Source organism: Ammospiza caudacuta, chromosome 3 (genome assembly GCF_027887145.1).
Source record: "Ammospiza caudacuta isolate bAmmCau1 chromosome 3, bAmmCau1.pri, whole genome shotgun sequence".
NCBI classification, from domain to species: Eukaryota; Metazoa; Chordata; class Aves; order Passeriformes; family Passerellidae; genus Ammospiza; species Ammospiza caudacuta.
Genome location: NC_080595.1, coordinates 64401324 through 64417852, shown reverse-complemented (window position 1 = coordinate 64417852; position 16529 = coordinate 64401324). Strand labels below are relative to the sequence as shown.

At 36.5% G+C, this 16529-nt stretch overlaps 1 protein-coding gene across 3 annotated transcripts in view; it reads right to left on the bottom strand.

Annotated features, from left to right (window-relative positions):
* The window catches only part of PTPRK (protein tyrosine phosphatase receptor type K), a 382880-nt gene that overhangs the window by 89760 nt on the left and 276591 nt on the right, over positions 1 to 16529 (bottom strand). For all 3 annotated transcript variants that reach the window (XM_058802159.1, XM_058802160.1, XM_058802161.1), the window contains exon 8: positions 2213 to 2515. In XM_058802159.1, coding sequence (XP_058658142.1) covers positions 2213 to 2515 — 303 coding nt within the window. The remainder of the gene's footprint in view (positions 1 to 2212; positions 2516 to 16529) is intronic.

Here is a 16529-nt window from a genome sequence, read left to right as displayed (position 1 = left end):
GAGTATTCAAAGTTTCTATTTATGAAAAGTATACAAAATGAGTGCACAGTTTCAGATAAACATGTCATCAGGGGCTATTTCTAACTAGTGTTATTTGCAAAAATGCAGATCAACACTCTATTTCCTCTATATTCCTTCTCCAAAATGAATCACTGATAATGCCTCCATGATATAATTAAAATTATGCTTACTCTAGAAACCTGCAAAAACCATGAAGACAGTGCAGCTTCATCTGACCACACACGAAATGTAGGGCACAGAATCACACACATAATTGGACTTCTCATCTTCTTAGTCCAGTCCTTACTTTAGGCTTCAAACTGTGCTTGGAAATAGTTTCAGATACTTGATCACTGAGACTGGAACTAAATTAGCATTGTACACATAAGCAGTCAGCTACAGGATTTAGTTTACTATTGCTGTGATAGCTCAAGGAAGGATTCAGGTGTGAACCTCTCAGTATTGTACATTGTCTGCAAGCCCCGAACTTTGAAGACATGGCACATAAACTTTCAATCAATCAGTAACACAAAATCAAAATCTCAATATTTTTACACAGAATAAAGCTCACAGGAGGCTATTTTCAGGTCACAAGCATTACTATCACCAGCACAACTTAATATAGATACCTTTTAAAATGTATTAGTCCCTCTGTGAAAACAACATCTGCTTCAATCAGTTTACCCTGGCAACTTCTGTTCACGGGGTGAGGCTTCTTCTATACTACACTACTTGAGACACCAAAGCCAACTCGACTTGAGTTCACTGAGAGCACACTGGTGTGTCAGCTTGAGACCAAAACCTGCCTTATGTGCACCATCTTCCAAGAAAAATCCACAACAAAACTGGGAGACAAAGTTTTCACTTGACTCTGCTCCTGGCAGGTACTGACGCTGTGACCATCTGCCATCTCCACACATCTAAGAAGACAAAGGTTTCCACTGGAAACCACAACCTTTATTGAAAACCCAGGTAAAAAGGAAAAGAAATCCATTTTCCATGGACTTAACAATATCACTACTACTCTTTTTAAGTTCAAGGAAAGTAGCAACCATACAGTACTTATCACTAAGTCTTCATATGATGCATCTATGTGTCTATAGTTTTCTGCAGCTCCTCATATTCTACCTTTTTAATAATTTTTTTTCTTTTTATTGCAACAGTAAATATATTTCTCTTTTATTTCTCATAAAGTTGAAAATATATGGAAAAACAGCACTACCAGATTCTAACACTGACTCTTATATAAAGCTGTATTTCCCATTCATTTATTTTGCAGGCAAGTAAACACACTAGCTTTTTCAATTTTACCTTTTTGTTTATCTACAGTCTTGCATTAGTCCAAGTATTCTATTTTTGTTACTTATGGAAGTATCTGTTTACATTTTGCTCTTGTCAGTGTTTTCACAAAATGTAAACATAAGAAAAAGAAACAAAAATTGTTTTTGTTACCACATTTTAAATATTATTAGAGAGAAGTATAATTTTTTATTTTCATATCTTTGTTACCAAGATTCATAGCCTAACCTCTGAATGTGTCACCATTAACATGTCTACTTCTATTGTTTATTTTTTCACAACTGAGGTAAATTCAACTGTCTTGTTGAAACTTTGTTGAAAGCATTTTAAAGAGGAACCCCAGAATATCTGGAGTTGGAAAGGACCTAAACAGATCACTGAGTTAATTCCCGAGTTGTCAAAGTAATTCTTTAATTTGATAGGGGGCTTTCAAATAGTTAATAGATACAGTATTCTGAGACCTGCAACATAAGTTTTTGCTCAAATATATTTGCTACAGAGGTTTAAAATCTTGAATAGCATCTTTAAGCACTGAACTCAATATTTAAATATTATTTACAGAATTAATTTTCAAATACAATGTCCAATACTGTGAAGAAGTCTAACACCACCACATGTTTCTTATCACCTGCATTAACACAGGATTTGAAAGACTGGGAAACCATCCCCCTTTTTCTGGAGAGAAAGAGACACAGAGAGAGATCCAGTTTGGCTTGTGCTGCATGGACAGCTTTGGCTACATATGCGGGGTGACAGCTATAATACCTTCATAGCTGCCATTTTGGGGCTAATTAATACATTAATAGAAGAGAACTTCCACCCTTCATGATACATATCGTAACACACAATGTCATTTCCTTCCACCTGCCTAGACTGGACTTGGATGTAATTTCCATAAGAACATTTAACTTACCATCTTCATCTGTCTGGATAATGGTCTCCTCGCTTTCCTTCCTCCCTTCTGGGTTGGTTAAGATCATCTTGAGGCTGACATTTGTGTAGGGAGGCAGACGATCCACAACGTGCTGAGGGGCTTTGGGGTCCATGTCCAAGCAGTCTGCTTTGCTTTCGTTGTGTCCACAGAAGTAGTGGTAGCATATAGTGACATTGAAAGTGTGGCAACGAGTGATGTTGTACCCCAGAGATTCCCAGTCCACAGCGATGTGTCTGGCCTGGATCTCAGCAATCTTCAGTGTTTTGGGTGTTCTCATAGGTTCTAGAAAATACAGCATAATGAAGAAAACAATGTTAGCATTCTTCATCTGGCACTGAACTGTAGCTGGTGGATGGTGCATTCAGGGATGTGAGAGTTAAGGAAGCGCCCAATAAATAGGCAAGTATTATCCTTTGCACAGGAGGAGAAAACACTCCTTAATTTTTTTTACTTCATTCCTCTTTGTCCTGTCTTTGCTGGCTGTAATCAGTGATGGAGACAGCAATAGTGAGAAAAAGAATAGTTAATTATCAGGGGAGCAATTCAAAGCAATTGAGAATACAGGCAACAGATGCAAGGAGAGTGACCAAAAGGCCACCCAGCTGTTACTACTGGCTTCCCTTCTTGATTTCCCCCTTACCCTTTTCCTTTTATCTACCTGTGTAAATTAGATAATACATCATAATGGTAAAGAGTGTACATTTACTACATCATGATTTATCATGCCACCAAGCAACACTGTATACTAATTATACTAATTACCTTACTAAACTAGCAGTTACAAAAACGATGCAGATATTAATTAGTGTTTATTATTTTAGTAATGAAGCTCTTCATTCAAGCAAAACCCCTCGGAAATAGCACAAAAAAATTGCTTTGGGATATTCACATTGCATCCTGATCCCTCCAAAACCCCAAAACCATGATTACTCTGAGCAGGTGATCTCTGACCTGCTCCCCAAGCTCAGCTATTCTCCCCACATGCATTTGCACCAGCAGAGTACGTGATGCTCCCCAAGCTGTCATCAATCTTTCGCTGCCTCTCCAGTGCATTCATTCCTCATGCAAGAGTAACTTTATTTGTTGAACTTAATTAAAATGATTACACAATGAAAATCATGACCGTGTCTGTATATACAAGACTTTCACTGAAAATATACCCTGCTAGTACATGCTTCCTCACCAGAGAAAATAAAGCCTGTGATTGATACAGTTTCAGCCGCGTGTCCTTGCTGGTTTAAGGTCAAAACAGTCAAGATTGTTCAAGGAAGTGAAATATAAGATTTCTCCTTCTGAGTATAACTGTTCTTTGTAACTTGCATGAGTTCCAACAAGACAAAAATCAGCCAAAAGCACAGATGGTATATTGAAATAAGGAAATGTGAATCGGTGTAATGTATTCAGCATGCAGTTTGCCAGACAAACTGCAAACATTTAGTTTCAACCATCAAAACAACAGAATTCTAAATATAACATAAAGGTATTCCTAGCAACATGATGAATGATAAGGATTAAAAATTTCACCTATTTGTTGCCTTGATCTATCCTTTCTTCATTTTGAACAAGCACATATATTATCTTTGCCATTAAGTTTCTTTATCATATATACAGTGAAAAATGCAATTAAATAAGACTACTTCCTGGGTAGTAGCTGTCTGAACACAGTGTACTGTAACAATAGACATTTGAAACTGAAAGATAGCATTGAAAAGGTCCTTGAGAGATAAGAGACTTGAAGAGAAGGAGAAAAAACAGGGTTTTATAGAGAAAACAGTGCCTGGTGCTTTAGCAAGTAGAGAGAGGCGTGAGGTGGTCATTGAAAGAAAAAAAAGTAGAAATATAGTAGATCTACTGAAGGAGCTGACAAGGGTCTTCAAAGAATGAGTATTCTCTTGGCTACTTCAAGCACTAGGGGAAAAACTGAACACACTCAAGTGCCACGAATGAAGAGAACTGTTGAGACAAATACATATATACATACATGTTTATGTATAGTTATATACAAAATCAGCCCTTTTCTTCTATGAATGACAGTGCAAAACTTAGTTATAAATACTCTGATTCAGAGTTTGAGGCCTAGAAGAGTAAACATATCCTTCACCAAGGAAATGTGTTATAGGCTAAGTTTTCTTTCTGAAATGGAATTATTTTTCTCATTTTAGTAATTTTCTCTTTGTTCTCCTACTCCAATTTGTGCTTTCAACCACTCCCACTAGAGATGGAATTCAAACCTGACTTCAAAATTTATTGGAATTAAAACAACATAACACCTGGTGTCTGACCATGAAGTCTGAAACTCAATAGTTTGAAGCCACCAATCAGTAACAGAAAACATTTTCATCTTGCATCTCTCATAACAAGACTTAAACTGCATTTACACTATGCTGCACAGCACTTCAAAGAGAGAAGAAAAAAAATAAAAGCTTTGTTAAACTTAAAGAAAAATTATTTTACAATTCCATGCAAATTTTACAAATGTGTCACAGCATCAGAGGAGATACTGAAATGCATCCTTTATTCACCTGTCAAAAGGAAAGAATGAAAGACAGAGTGTGATCTCGCTTTCTCACAACTATTCCCTTCTTTGGCAAAAATTAAACAACTTCTGCAATATTGAGATGGTAATTAAAGTCTGCAGAGTCTCTCAACAGCTTTAGTAAACTCTGCCAACTGTCCCACTGCTCCTAAAACGATGCTTTAAAAACGCAATTTTACTCTTTCTTCTGGGCAATGTTCATCTTGGGAATCTCTAGAGGTAAAGACCAATTGTTTTAAACTACCACACCACAAAGTCTCCGTCTGTAACACCTCAGTAAAAAGCAATCTTCGAATAATTACTTTTCTCAGAAAAAAGCACTATTGAATTTTTGAGTAGGCTTCCCAAAGATCTCAACCATCTCATTAAGAATAGCTTTGATCTTGATGGGAGCAAATAGTGTTCATCTCCATGTTTTTTCCATTTCCCATCACAATTTAGGGTTTGAGTTTCAATTAAACATTTCTTTAGTCCTACAGGGATTTTATTTCAATTAATGCATTATCTTCTTATTTCTTGATACTCTTTGAGTACTGCAAATCCCAATAATTCAATTCATGTCTTGTCTTCCCAGTTTTCTTCCCATCTTTTCTCACGTCAAGAACTTTTATCCAAAATACATGGACTTTTAAGCACGAGTTTTTACTTTATTGAATTACTTGTGTCAAATAGGCACCATATGACAAAGACAGAAGAAATAAGATGCTCTCAAAATACCTGCTCAATCTCTAACCTGTCCACTGGAGTGTCAGAAATGATGGCAGAAGGCACTTAATATGTTTCAAACATTAATTTACCAATTACCCCTGTGAGACATGTAAGTGGTGCTAAACTTTTCTGTGAAAAGAAAGAGGCGCAAAAAAGGTTAATAGCTTATTCAAGGCTACAAAGCAAATTACTGCCAGGGCCACGAGAAAGCTGAACCCAGCTGCCAGGTCACTGGTGGCCATCAGACACCCAGCTGCAGCAATTCATAAAGCTCATGTACAATCCATGCTTCCACCCAAATTCTAACTCCAATCCTACACTCCAGCCCTTTTTTAAAAAGAGGTTTGGTGGGTGTTTTTTTAAAGGTTTTCTTAGAACAAGTTTGAAAAAGCATAACAGTGCCCAGACACTAATTGAATATCTGAGCATAAGGACGTGTTATTTAAAAAACAATAATTTGGCTTATTCTTTTAGAAAGATTTCTTGATTGAGAGCTTCAAATTTGAATGAAATAGCTTTTTTTTTTGTTTTGCATTAAATCTTGCATTGAAAATTTAAATTTTTTGGGAGATGATATTCATAATTTATTTCTTTTTTTCAAGACTTTTTCTCCATCAGATAAAAGGCTGTAGGGAGTTCTTCAATATCCTGTGACTGCATCAAGCTCTTAGATATGAACATCCTGACTGGCAGAGTTTCTTCGAACAGAAACCCAGCAACAAAGCATATGTTGATTTGGTGGTGGCAAGGTTGACCTTTAGATTCTCATGAGCACCACTAATGATGACAGGCTCCCTCCTGCCAGACCTTGCCCGCCCATGGGCTGCTGCCATGACCTTCCTCCCATTTCCACCACTACTTGCAGCCACTTCTCCCTCTGCCCTTTGCTTCTCACACCTGGCAATAGCCATCTCTGTTATCCCCCTCCTCCTCACCCCTGCTTTGTGTCTTGGCCTACAAATACTACCAAGTGATCACTGACTCGGATTTACTATCCAATCTGACTGGTTTTAGCCTCATTGAGCCAATTAAAAACAGAGGCATTGGGAGAAGACCAAAACAACAGAAAAATCAGAATGATAAGAGATCTCTATGTTTGTACAGATTACTAAGTGCTCAATCCTTATCCAGAAACCATGCAAAAAAATTACATGCATATGGCACTCAATCACAACAATTTCTGGATCAAGAAGATTTAACCCAACCTTATGTGATAAAATAAAGAACACTTTAGTAATTCTCCAAAGGTTAACAATAGAGGCATAGATGGTGAAAGAGACAGAACCTGTTGACCCCATACAACCTCTCAACTGCAGGATGATTTAATAAGACTCTCCAGATAACAGATAAAATGAAATTCAATTTCTTTAGTGCTTGATAAGCAACTCGTGATATGACAGGTCAATATCAAGCCTCTTTGTAGAGATTATCTGTCGCAGACATTTTTTCATAGAAATCCTTTCTTTCAGATTTCTGCATCTTCTGGGAAGCAAGGGCCCCAGAAGAAGAATGTAAACAATTGTTATCAGCTGCTGTGGAATGCAATAGGATGCACCTGTGATTGGTTCGTGTTCCATGTGTTTATAATTAAGGGCCAATCACAGGAGCAAGCTGGGGACAGAGTCCTGGGACACAGAACTTTGTTTTAGATTCTTTTCTATTCTTAGCTTAGCAAGCCTCTGCAACTTCTCTCTATATTCTCTTTAGTATAGTAATAATGTATTATATATCATATATCAATAAATTCAGCCTTCTGATCAAGAAACAAGATTCTTGTCCTTCTCTCTCACCCCAGCGACCTCCTCAGGTCGCTGTAATAATTATCTTCACTTACACAGAGATGGGAGTGAAAACAAAAGCCTTCACAGCTGCAGAAGCAGCAAGGTGAGAGCATGCATTTCCTCAGAACCTCTTTTTAATGATAATACGTATTAGCCTGCTGTCAGTCAGAGACAAACAGATGTCTCAAAAGCTGTGAAAAAGCCCCATACAAAGAGGCTAGCAAAGTGTGACATGTGCTCTGCTTTTGCTGCCTTTCCTCAGAAATCTCAAATATTGACTGCAAGACAGTTTAATTTCCACATACCTGGCAGAGGTGGGAGAATTAGATCTTCTGATAAGAACCCAGAATGCACATTTGTTCACATGAAATGGAAAAAACTGGACAAATTTTAGAACACAAACATTTCAAATAAAGATGGTGCTTCTCAAAACCAGCATATCCTTTCTATACACTGTCTGTGTATTCAATTCTTTAATTTGGGTTGGCTTTTGGATCCTTCCTCCCCCTTGAACTCTTTCTAGTCTGTTATTACACTGAGGAGCTGACTTCCAATTTCTGCTTTAATCACATTGACTGAAATTCAAGTTTATCAAGTTTAAAAGCAAACCAAGTGGCCTTCATTGGTGACACTGGAGGTGAAAATTAACTGGACTTGGAAGGTGTGATAATTTCTCCATTTAAGGGAACCACAGAGAGATGTAAGGCCTATGTTAAATGAAAACTCTCCTATAGAAAAGCAAATCTATGGCCATTATTTAAAAAGTACAGGTAATAACCCTATAATTTAAAGAACACTGTTTCTCACTAAGATTCCTTTAATTATCTTGCCTTCTAAAATAAAAACTACATAGACAAAAAGAAGCCCTTCTTTTCTTCCAATATTCTCAGTCTGAACAGCCACTGGAATTTCCCGGACTTTTCTTCTAAAATAACATGAGCCTCTTTGTCCTGTGGCTTCTCCTGACCTTTCTAGGGTGACTCTTTCCTTGGCGTGTGGGAAATAAAAGAGGATTATTCCAAGATATCACCATGGTTGTTGCTCCTTTCTCAGTTCATGCAAGGTCCTATAAAACCAAAATGCTCCCAAAACTCAAAGGAAAAAAAAATTTACAGTCCTGTTGCTGTGAAGAATTATCTGAAAGACCTCTGATAAGAACCTTGAAGAAAGGTAAGAGGGAAAAGAGCTGATGGAAGCACAACCCACATAGGAATAACGGTCAGAAGTGCAGTAAGAAAACAGTAAACAAGGGTTTCTTGCTTGCTCATTTTGTCTGCATTGCTCTCAATTATTACTTTTATTATTAGTAAATGATGAATCAGGCAGAAAGGATTTTTTATATAACTACTAAATTCCTCACATCATAAACTTGGTTAGGACTGCTGAACAGAGAAGTTTATGACTCATTAAAAAGGACCAAACTAGAATTAAATATTTCAAGACACAGCCTCAGCAAGAACTATGCACATCAACTGTGATCACTTCTGCACTTTTGGGGGTAATGTGCTGTTGTCAAAGGAGCAAACTGTAATTAAGTTAAGTTATGAACAAAACTAACAAAAATCCCTAGGTAAGGTGAGCTGTACTAGAATATCCAGGATGAAGCCCCTGAGTTTTAAGGATTATTAACCTACAAGTCCAAGAGAATTTAGTTCTGATTAACTACCAATAACTCCATTATTTAACAATATGATGATAATACAGGAAGATCCTTCAGACATGCCCAAAATGTCATGCATTTCAGTCTGATTTTCATAAACCAGTCTGTATGACAGAATAATTCCTGCCAATCCTATTGAAGTTTCTTGTCTGTAACTGGCAGATTTTCGACCATTTCCAAGTAGAGTTAAAGACATCTTGGAAGTAAAGGCATAAAATAGTTATCAGCATGGGCCCCAATTCTTACTGCATAGTGATAGTTCATGAACAACTTACCTTTAGGCAGGGACTCTCTTCTTACAATTTGATGTGTATTCCAACCCAAAGCCACACTACATTGTATTACCAACTGGATCAATATTGATGCAGGATGATATAAGGCATCAATATGCCCTTCTCAAAAGTTATTGGAATAAAATACTATTCCATTGTTGGAGTACCTGAACTCCCTCATTCTCAGAATCTATTTAAACAGGACACCTGTCACATAGATAAATCTAAGTTGGAAAGTCTAACTAAGCTACTTGCTAGTAGCGTTTTTTGTTTGATTGCATTGATTTCATTTGTTTTGGGCTTCTTTTTTTTTACTGTTGGTTTGTCGTTTTTTAAAAAGGTCTTGTTTCACATCAGCATTTAAGACACCTGATTTTAGGCAGCCACATTTGAAAACTCAGGCCTTTAATCCTTTTAAACTTAGAAGCATGAAGAAATGGTGAACATCAAAGTAAGAGAATTAATGAAGTTGACAGAAGTAGTACAATTTGAAGTATTTTCTGCAGTCTGATAAAAAGGAAAAAATTAACAGGTATATATTCCCATGATAAAAATCATAGGGATTGCTGGGCATCTCCCTTCTCAAATGTGTGACACACACATAATACAAAACAAATATGGATGCAAACACAAAAAAAATTTAACTTTTTCTCCATTAGTATGTCCATTTGTTTGTCATGTGAAATATAAACCCAGAATAAATGAAACTATGGTATTTATACTGTGTTAACATTACAGATTTATCTTGGTGCAAACAAAGGTTATAATGCAATTGCATGAAAATCTATGAGTTTTACCTCCTTTCACTTCATCTAGTGACTGATTTTTTAAGCCAGCTTACAAATTTCTTATTGATCACATACTTCAGGGAGCTGAAGAAAACATCTGAATTATTACTTAGATAATCAGCTCTACTACACTAGTTTCAGTAGCAATGAGGTGATATTCAATATATTTTTAGAAATTATCTTTTTGGATGCAAAACACAGCTGCCCCTGCATCATAGGTGTAGTAAACAGATAAATATAACTGCACTACTGACAATTATTTGCCCATTTTCTCTTGGTAGTACATTTATTCTGTTGCCTCCACGCATGATTAACAGTTTATGCATCCTTAGCATGTAATCAATAGCTGCAAAGTCTTGTATTAGTTTGAGAGATGAGACATCCCTTGATAATAAATTCTGTGGACTTCTCCAGTTTAGCTTAGTTCAAAAAATTCCCTTTTTTTCTTTTTTTCTTTTTAAATCTGAGTTTAAATCAAAAGGAACTATAGGGTCTAGGAGGGGAGAGGAAAAGCTGGTGCGTTCTCTTTAATCTCATTCTTCCAAATGAACAAAACCTCTCTAATGGTCTAAAACACAAAACAGCATGTCAAGAAGCATCAGACTGCAAGAGTAAACACAGGGGAAGACTGACAGTTCTAAATGCCTAGGAAGCCTGTTCAGGACTACAATCACCCAGCTTAATTCTGTAAAGTAATTTATAAAACTATAAATGATAAGGAAAAAGTGAACCTTTGACCTGAAATATCTGCATGATTACGTTAAAGCAGAATGGAAGATATAATCTAAAACAATAATAATAACAACGTTATAAAGAATATGTAGTATGTATTTACACACAAATGGATATTTATCCACCTTAACAGAGAACCTAACTATGTAATGCTATGAAGAAAGCATTTACAAACATTTATTTGAACATAAATCGCCATTATTGCTTAGGTGATATTTTGTTCATTTCTCTCCAATACACATTCATAAACACGTTTTTTATGGTTTTGTTTACAAACTATATATTTGGGAACTTAGGATGTAATGAGTATTAAGCAAAATGACTAAGTTGGAGCAGTGTGAATGAGCTAAACAAGAATTTTCTATGGATAGTGTTAAAGCTTCAGTTCCTTTCTCCTGCGTAGAAAAATTTCAGTCCTCCAAGTTAGGAAGCATAAACATCATCACATGAAATAAATGAAAAAATGTGAAATGTAGTCTATAATAAATAAATAGTAAGCACAAAGTACTTAGACTGGGGAAAAAAGGCCACATTCACCTCTGATAACTAAGAATTGAAAACTGCAGGCAGTATTTATGATACCTACTTAAAACCTGTATTTGTGTGTGTGCATGCACACTGATAGACCCATGTAGATATGTTCACTTCCCCATATGCAGATAAAACATCCATCAAAATTCATCCTCTCTGTCTCTTCACACCTACTGAAATGGTCTCAATCCTATTTTCTCCCATTTCCCTTTTGTACTATCTGGTTCCTGCTGCCCCTGGGATCTTGGCTGAAACCACCCATCCTCCATCTCTCTGCCTGCAACCCACAAAGCCTTGAGTTTCTACCTTGGTCACAGCCCATGAACTAACACATCCAATGTCATGCTTATGTGGCAAAACTCAATAACAGCTTTGTGTCGCACCTTACTCTAGTAGCCCCTTTCACAAAATCAGTAACACAAGACTACCTAGCACACAATGTATATATTGTATAGTGATAGCTATCTTTATATAATGCACAAACCTTGGATGAAACACAGATTCATTAAGTTGTTTAAAACCTGGAGTGACACCATAACATATAATGCCTCTGCTGTATATATTTTGTCCCATAAGTGAAACAATCCAGGTAATTTATTTTTAAATGTTGAATGACAACCTCTGTAGCTTCTGTTGTAGAGAAGAGTTTTCTCTGAGCAGTTGGAAATTTATTTAATGAATTGTCTTCATTTTCTTCATTGGCTCATGCAAATTTAAGAACACAAGTTGATAGTGTAAGCAAGTTTGTTTTCCTCAGGGAAAAAAAAAATACAGGAGCAAAGAATTGCTCTAACATTAAAATTTTGAATAAGATCAGAAACCATTTTCAATTGTACATAGAATTCTAAAAATGCTAGTAAGGAGTCATGGGGAAAATTTATTTCTAAGGTGGCTACTTGTCTACAGTGAAATTGTGTCATTTTTGAATTTCAATGACATTTTATTACTTAACTCACACAAGTGACTAAACTTCTTAGTCAAGTTTAGTCACTTGCTGAAGTTTGACTAAACTTGATTAAGAAAACTCCTCAATCTACAGGTCAGTCACCACTGCCAAGTGACTACTACAACCTAATACTTTTATCTATATAATAATCTTCTTAATACCTTAATTTGCTACTTCTTTGCAGATATTTTAAACAACTTTCTGTGCATTTTAAGTGTTTCAGTTTTAATTCAATTGTCCTTTGATGTGATGTACCAGTAAGAAAAAATTGCATTCCTGCATTAGCAGGCAAAGCATTGTCCATGATTTCCTAATGGAACAGTCATGACATTTTCATTAGAAGATACAGCCCTAAGTTGATAATTTCTAGAGAGAAGGCCTTTTTTTTTTTTTTTTAAAGCTCTTCAAAACTTTCTCTTAGAAAGGGAAAGGAGGATAAGAAATATTTCCTTTTCATATTGTCTTGCTGTGTGGGCAAAATTGACATGGTATCAACTCTCTTTCCTAATACCATGTGGCTGTAAAAGCTTGCAAGGCTATTTTGGGAAATGGGACTGAATCCTGCAAACCTTTTGTTCCTGGAGCTGCCTTAACATAAGCATGGCTCTGCAGAAGCAAGCTCACAAGCACCTCTTAGCCACTGTGAAAGAGGGTCCTTGAAAAAGAACACAAAAGCAATGAAAAGGCCTTGCTGACAGAGGCACTAGCAAGTTGGGGAAATGTTTTCTAAAATACACCATGAAATTCAAATAACACTCTTCCATTTAGCTGCATAAAGTACTCTCAAGAAATTGTCCTGTTGCTTCACTTTCAGCCATTTAGTGTTCTACCAAGCTGTTATTTCCTGTCTAAGCAGAAACTTGGAAAATACAAAATAATTCACCTACAGTAATAGAAAGTAATGTATTTTAGAAGCAATTTTCTCTTTGCAAACTTCCTCTGAACACTTCTGGCTTATTCATTAACAAAAATGTTAATGAAAAATGATCCTGGAGAATTTTCTGTCAATAGTAAAGCTGGATGAGTTGTAACAGAAAAAGGTGGCAAACCCAGCAGATGAAAAACAATCCTAGATGCTGTGGGTAATAACTTACTCTGCTTTCAAAATCATGTGATTGCAGAAAAAGTTATTGATTAATGAGCAAATTATTTTATTTTATAAAGCACTGATGGTGTTGCTAAATGCAAACAAAATAAATCTACTTTTCACTCACATGCAAATGTAAAGGATCAGCTCTTTGCTTGCAGGAGTCATCACCATTTACTACGTGCTTTCTTGCTCTAGATACCCATCTAGAGAGATGTCTACTTCAGGCTGTCAATCATATTCAATAATTTTACCACATTCTGACTTTCAAAAAGATATTGTACTACAACAGTTGTCTTGGCTTCACTGTTAGAGCAAAGCATGTGCCAACGTGCTCCCCCGACCAGCTCTACTGCAGCAGTCACCCAAGAGAGTGTCAATCACGCCTGCTGAGTAAGTGGAGCATTAAATTATTTTTTTATGCCTGTGTTGTACATGCTGAATCACTGTCATCATACCCTCACAACAGAATGCAAAGAAGGAAAGGCAGCCAATTAGCCAAGTGAAGGCCGCACAGGCAAATGCTGTATCAATTTGGAAGTGCAGGCTAATTGCTGGACACCAGCATTACACTGTCACTTAAACCAGATTTATTGCTGAGTCTAATAAATGTTTAAAAATAAATAAAAGAAAAATCCCTTTCACCTTATTACTGAAAGACTTAAAAAATTCCCCTGGGTATCTGCCAGGTTTGGTTGCTTTTTTTTTTGGCACCCCATCTTACTGCTAACCTTTTGGAGATCGACATAACAAGCACATATGAAATCTGCTACCATCCCCTCTTGTCACCACGATCAAGCCACTAGCTCATAACCCATACCAGCAGCCATAATAATTTGCAGTATTAAGCATCTACAGAATGCCTAAAAATATAAAATTCTTCAGAATCTGTTTAATGGTTTTTATGACTAGCAGTGGAGGTTTTGGGGGTTAACCCCAGCTTTTTGAGCTAATTCTATTAATATCCATATCCATTAATATCAGCTTATAATGCCAGGCTTATTCTCCTACTGGCCATATTCTCCATGACTACCTTCTTCCTCTCTCCTTAGTTTGAACCTTGAAGTTATGGCCACTCCTGCCTTCCAAATTTCCCTTGCTGCTTTAATATTCAAGCAAAATTACAATATTACTACTTACTTGAGATGAAACAAGGACTCGTGCTAACAGTAAAAAAAAAACCACCACCAAAAAACCTCGAGCAGGTTTGCCTTTCCCAGCAGCCCTTTACTTGTTGCTTTTGACTCGGATATCTGGAAAGCAGATTAAATCATGGCACCACAGAACAATTCAGCTTGGAGGGGACCTTTGATGGTCATGCAGTCCCATCTCCTCCTCAAAGCAATTGTATCCAATTGCTCAGAAACTGGTCCAGTCTGTTTCTGGATATCCCCAATGAGGCAAATTCTACATTCTCTCAGGACAATAGTCATGGCAAATACAAAGATATAAATGTGGCTTCAAGGCTTGAGCTGATTTCCAAATATTTGGTGAAAAGCAGAGAATTCAAAAATTCCCTAAGAAAGCATCAGATTTTTTTTTTTTCTTTCTTCACAGTATCTGGCACTGACCTCTGTTAGATGGCAAGGCTCTTCACTCAAATTTCACCAAGCTTTACTTTGTTTGACACAAAACTTTCCAGTTCACAGAATACAAGAAGCATCTTTTCCTATTAAAAATATTATTTTAACTGCAGTGTTTAAGATAAGTGTGCAAAATAAAGTTGAACAGAAGAATTCAGTTCTCTTTGCAAACCACATGATTGTGGCACCTAAGGCTGTGGTTTTTATGGTAGACTTGGCAGTGTTAGGTTTATGGTAGGACTTGAGCAGCTTTAAAGTCTTTTTCAACCTAAATGATTTTATGATTTTATACTAGAGAATGGAGAAAACCACTGTGCTTTAATCAGCATATTTCACACCAGTATTTAAAAATATTTGACAAGGGGCAGACATCTAAACAAAATGAGTTGCGGTTATCCTGTTTGATAATCCTTAGGTTATTATACATATTTACTAGAAATTTGTTGATGGATGTTTTGTTTTGTTTGTTTAGAGGGTTTGGGTCAGATTTTACTTCTACTGAACATTATAATAGAACCCAAGAACAGAAGTCAATCATCATAAGTGTGCAGTGATGCATCTAAGTGCATTGCCTTTACTCAATCAAATTATAAGAAAGATGGAAAAGGCCAACAGTTATATGAATGTACATAGCATAGAAGCCCATTTTAGCATCTAGAAAAAAATCAGGTACATTGGAGTAGTGTAAAAAGTTCAGTAATATCATTTTGTGAGCTGGGCTGACATTGCAATCACCAGTATGATTAATGAAATTTATGCTTTATACTATAGCTGTGGGTATTTTCTTACAGCTATAGTACCACGGTAGTTCAGTGCCTTTTCAACATTATGACAAAATGACTAATCTCTACTAATTGGTTTTGAGCAAAGGCTGTATACAGAATCTGAAGAGAGCAATAGAATATATGATTTTCACAGCTAAGGATTTAAATCAAGCCATTTGCTGAGAGGGTGAACTGGTTTACTTAATAGTAAGGTCTATATACCATTGGGTATTTCTGCCAGGGCTGCAGGACTGGCTTATCCAAGCGACACACAGTCTCCAGGAACGGGGGCCATACGCTCTGAAAAGAGACAATTCCAAGCCCAGCTCCTAAATGGCTTCAGAGAAAAAGTCACCACAGCCATAGAAATTTCCAAGTAAAGAATGTAATCCATGCTCTACTTGCAGCTTGGCTCCTGAGGAATGTGTCCCTCAAGTAACAGTTCCAGGAGGCATTCAACCCAAAGGACAACAGACTGCTTGTCTCATTTTGGACACAAACACTACTGCCTAATTAAGCAGTGTGTATAAAATGAAGTTTCCTTCAGTTGCTGGGGAGCTTGGCAAGACTTTTTTTTTTTCAAGCTGCTCTCCATTTAAATTCAGATATTTTGTTTCTAGACACAAAAATTCTCAAGGAAATTTATTTGAAATGTCTCGTTGATTTCTTTGTTGCTGCTGGCTCTGAACTCTCATTCTTGTCTAGCTATTTTGATCAGGCCATGACTGAGTCTCTTGCTAGGAAAATTGCTATTGCTCTTAGAAAGTATCCAAAACACTCTGAGCTGATTTTAGTTCTTTTTAACACAATTAATAGATCCTTCCTAAATATAAAATATTGTAAGAAGAAGTTATCTACAGATTTGTAAGAAATTAATCTAAATTACACAGTCCACAGGAAAAACAGCT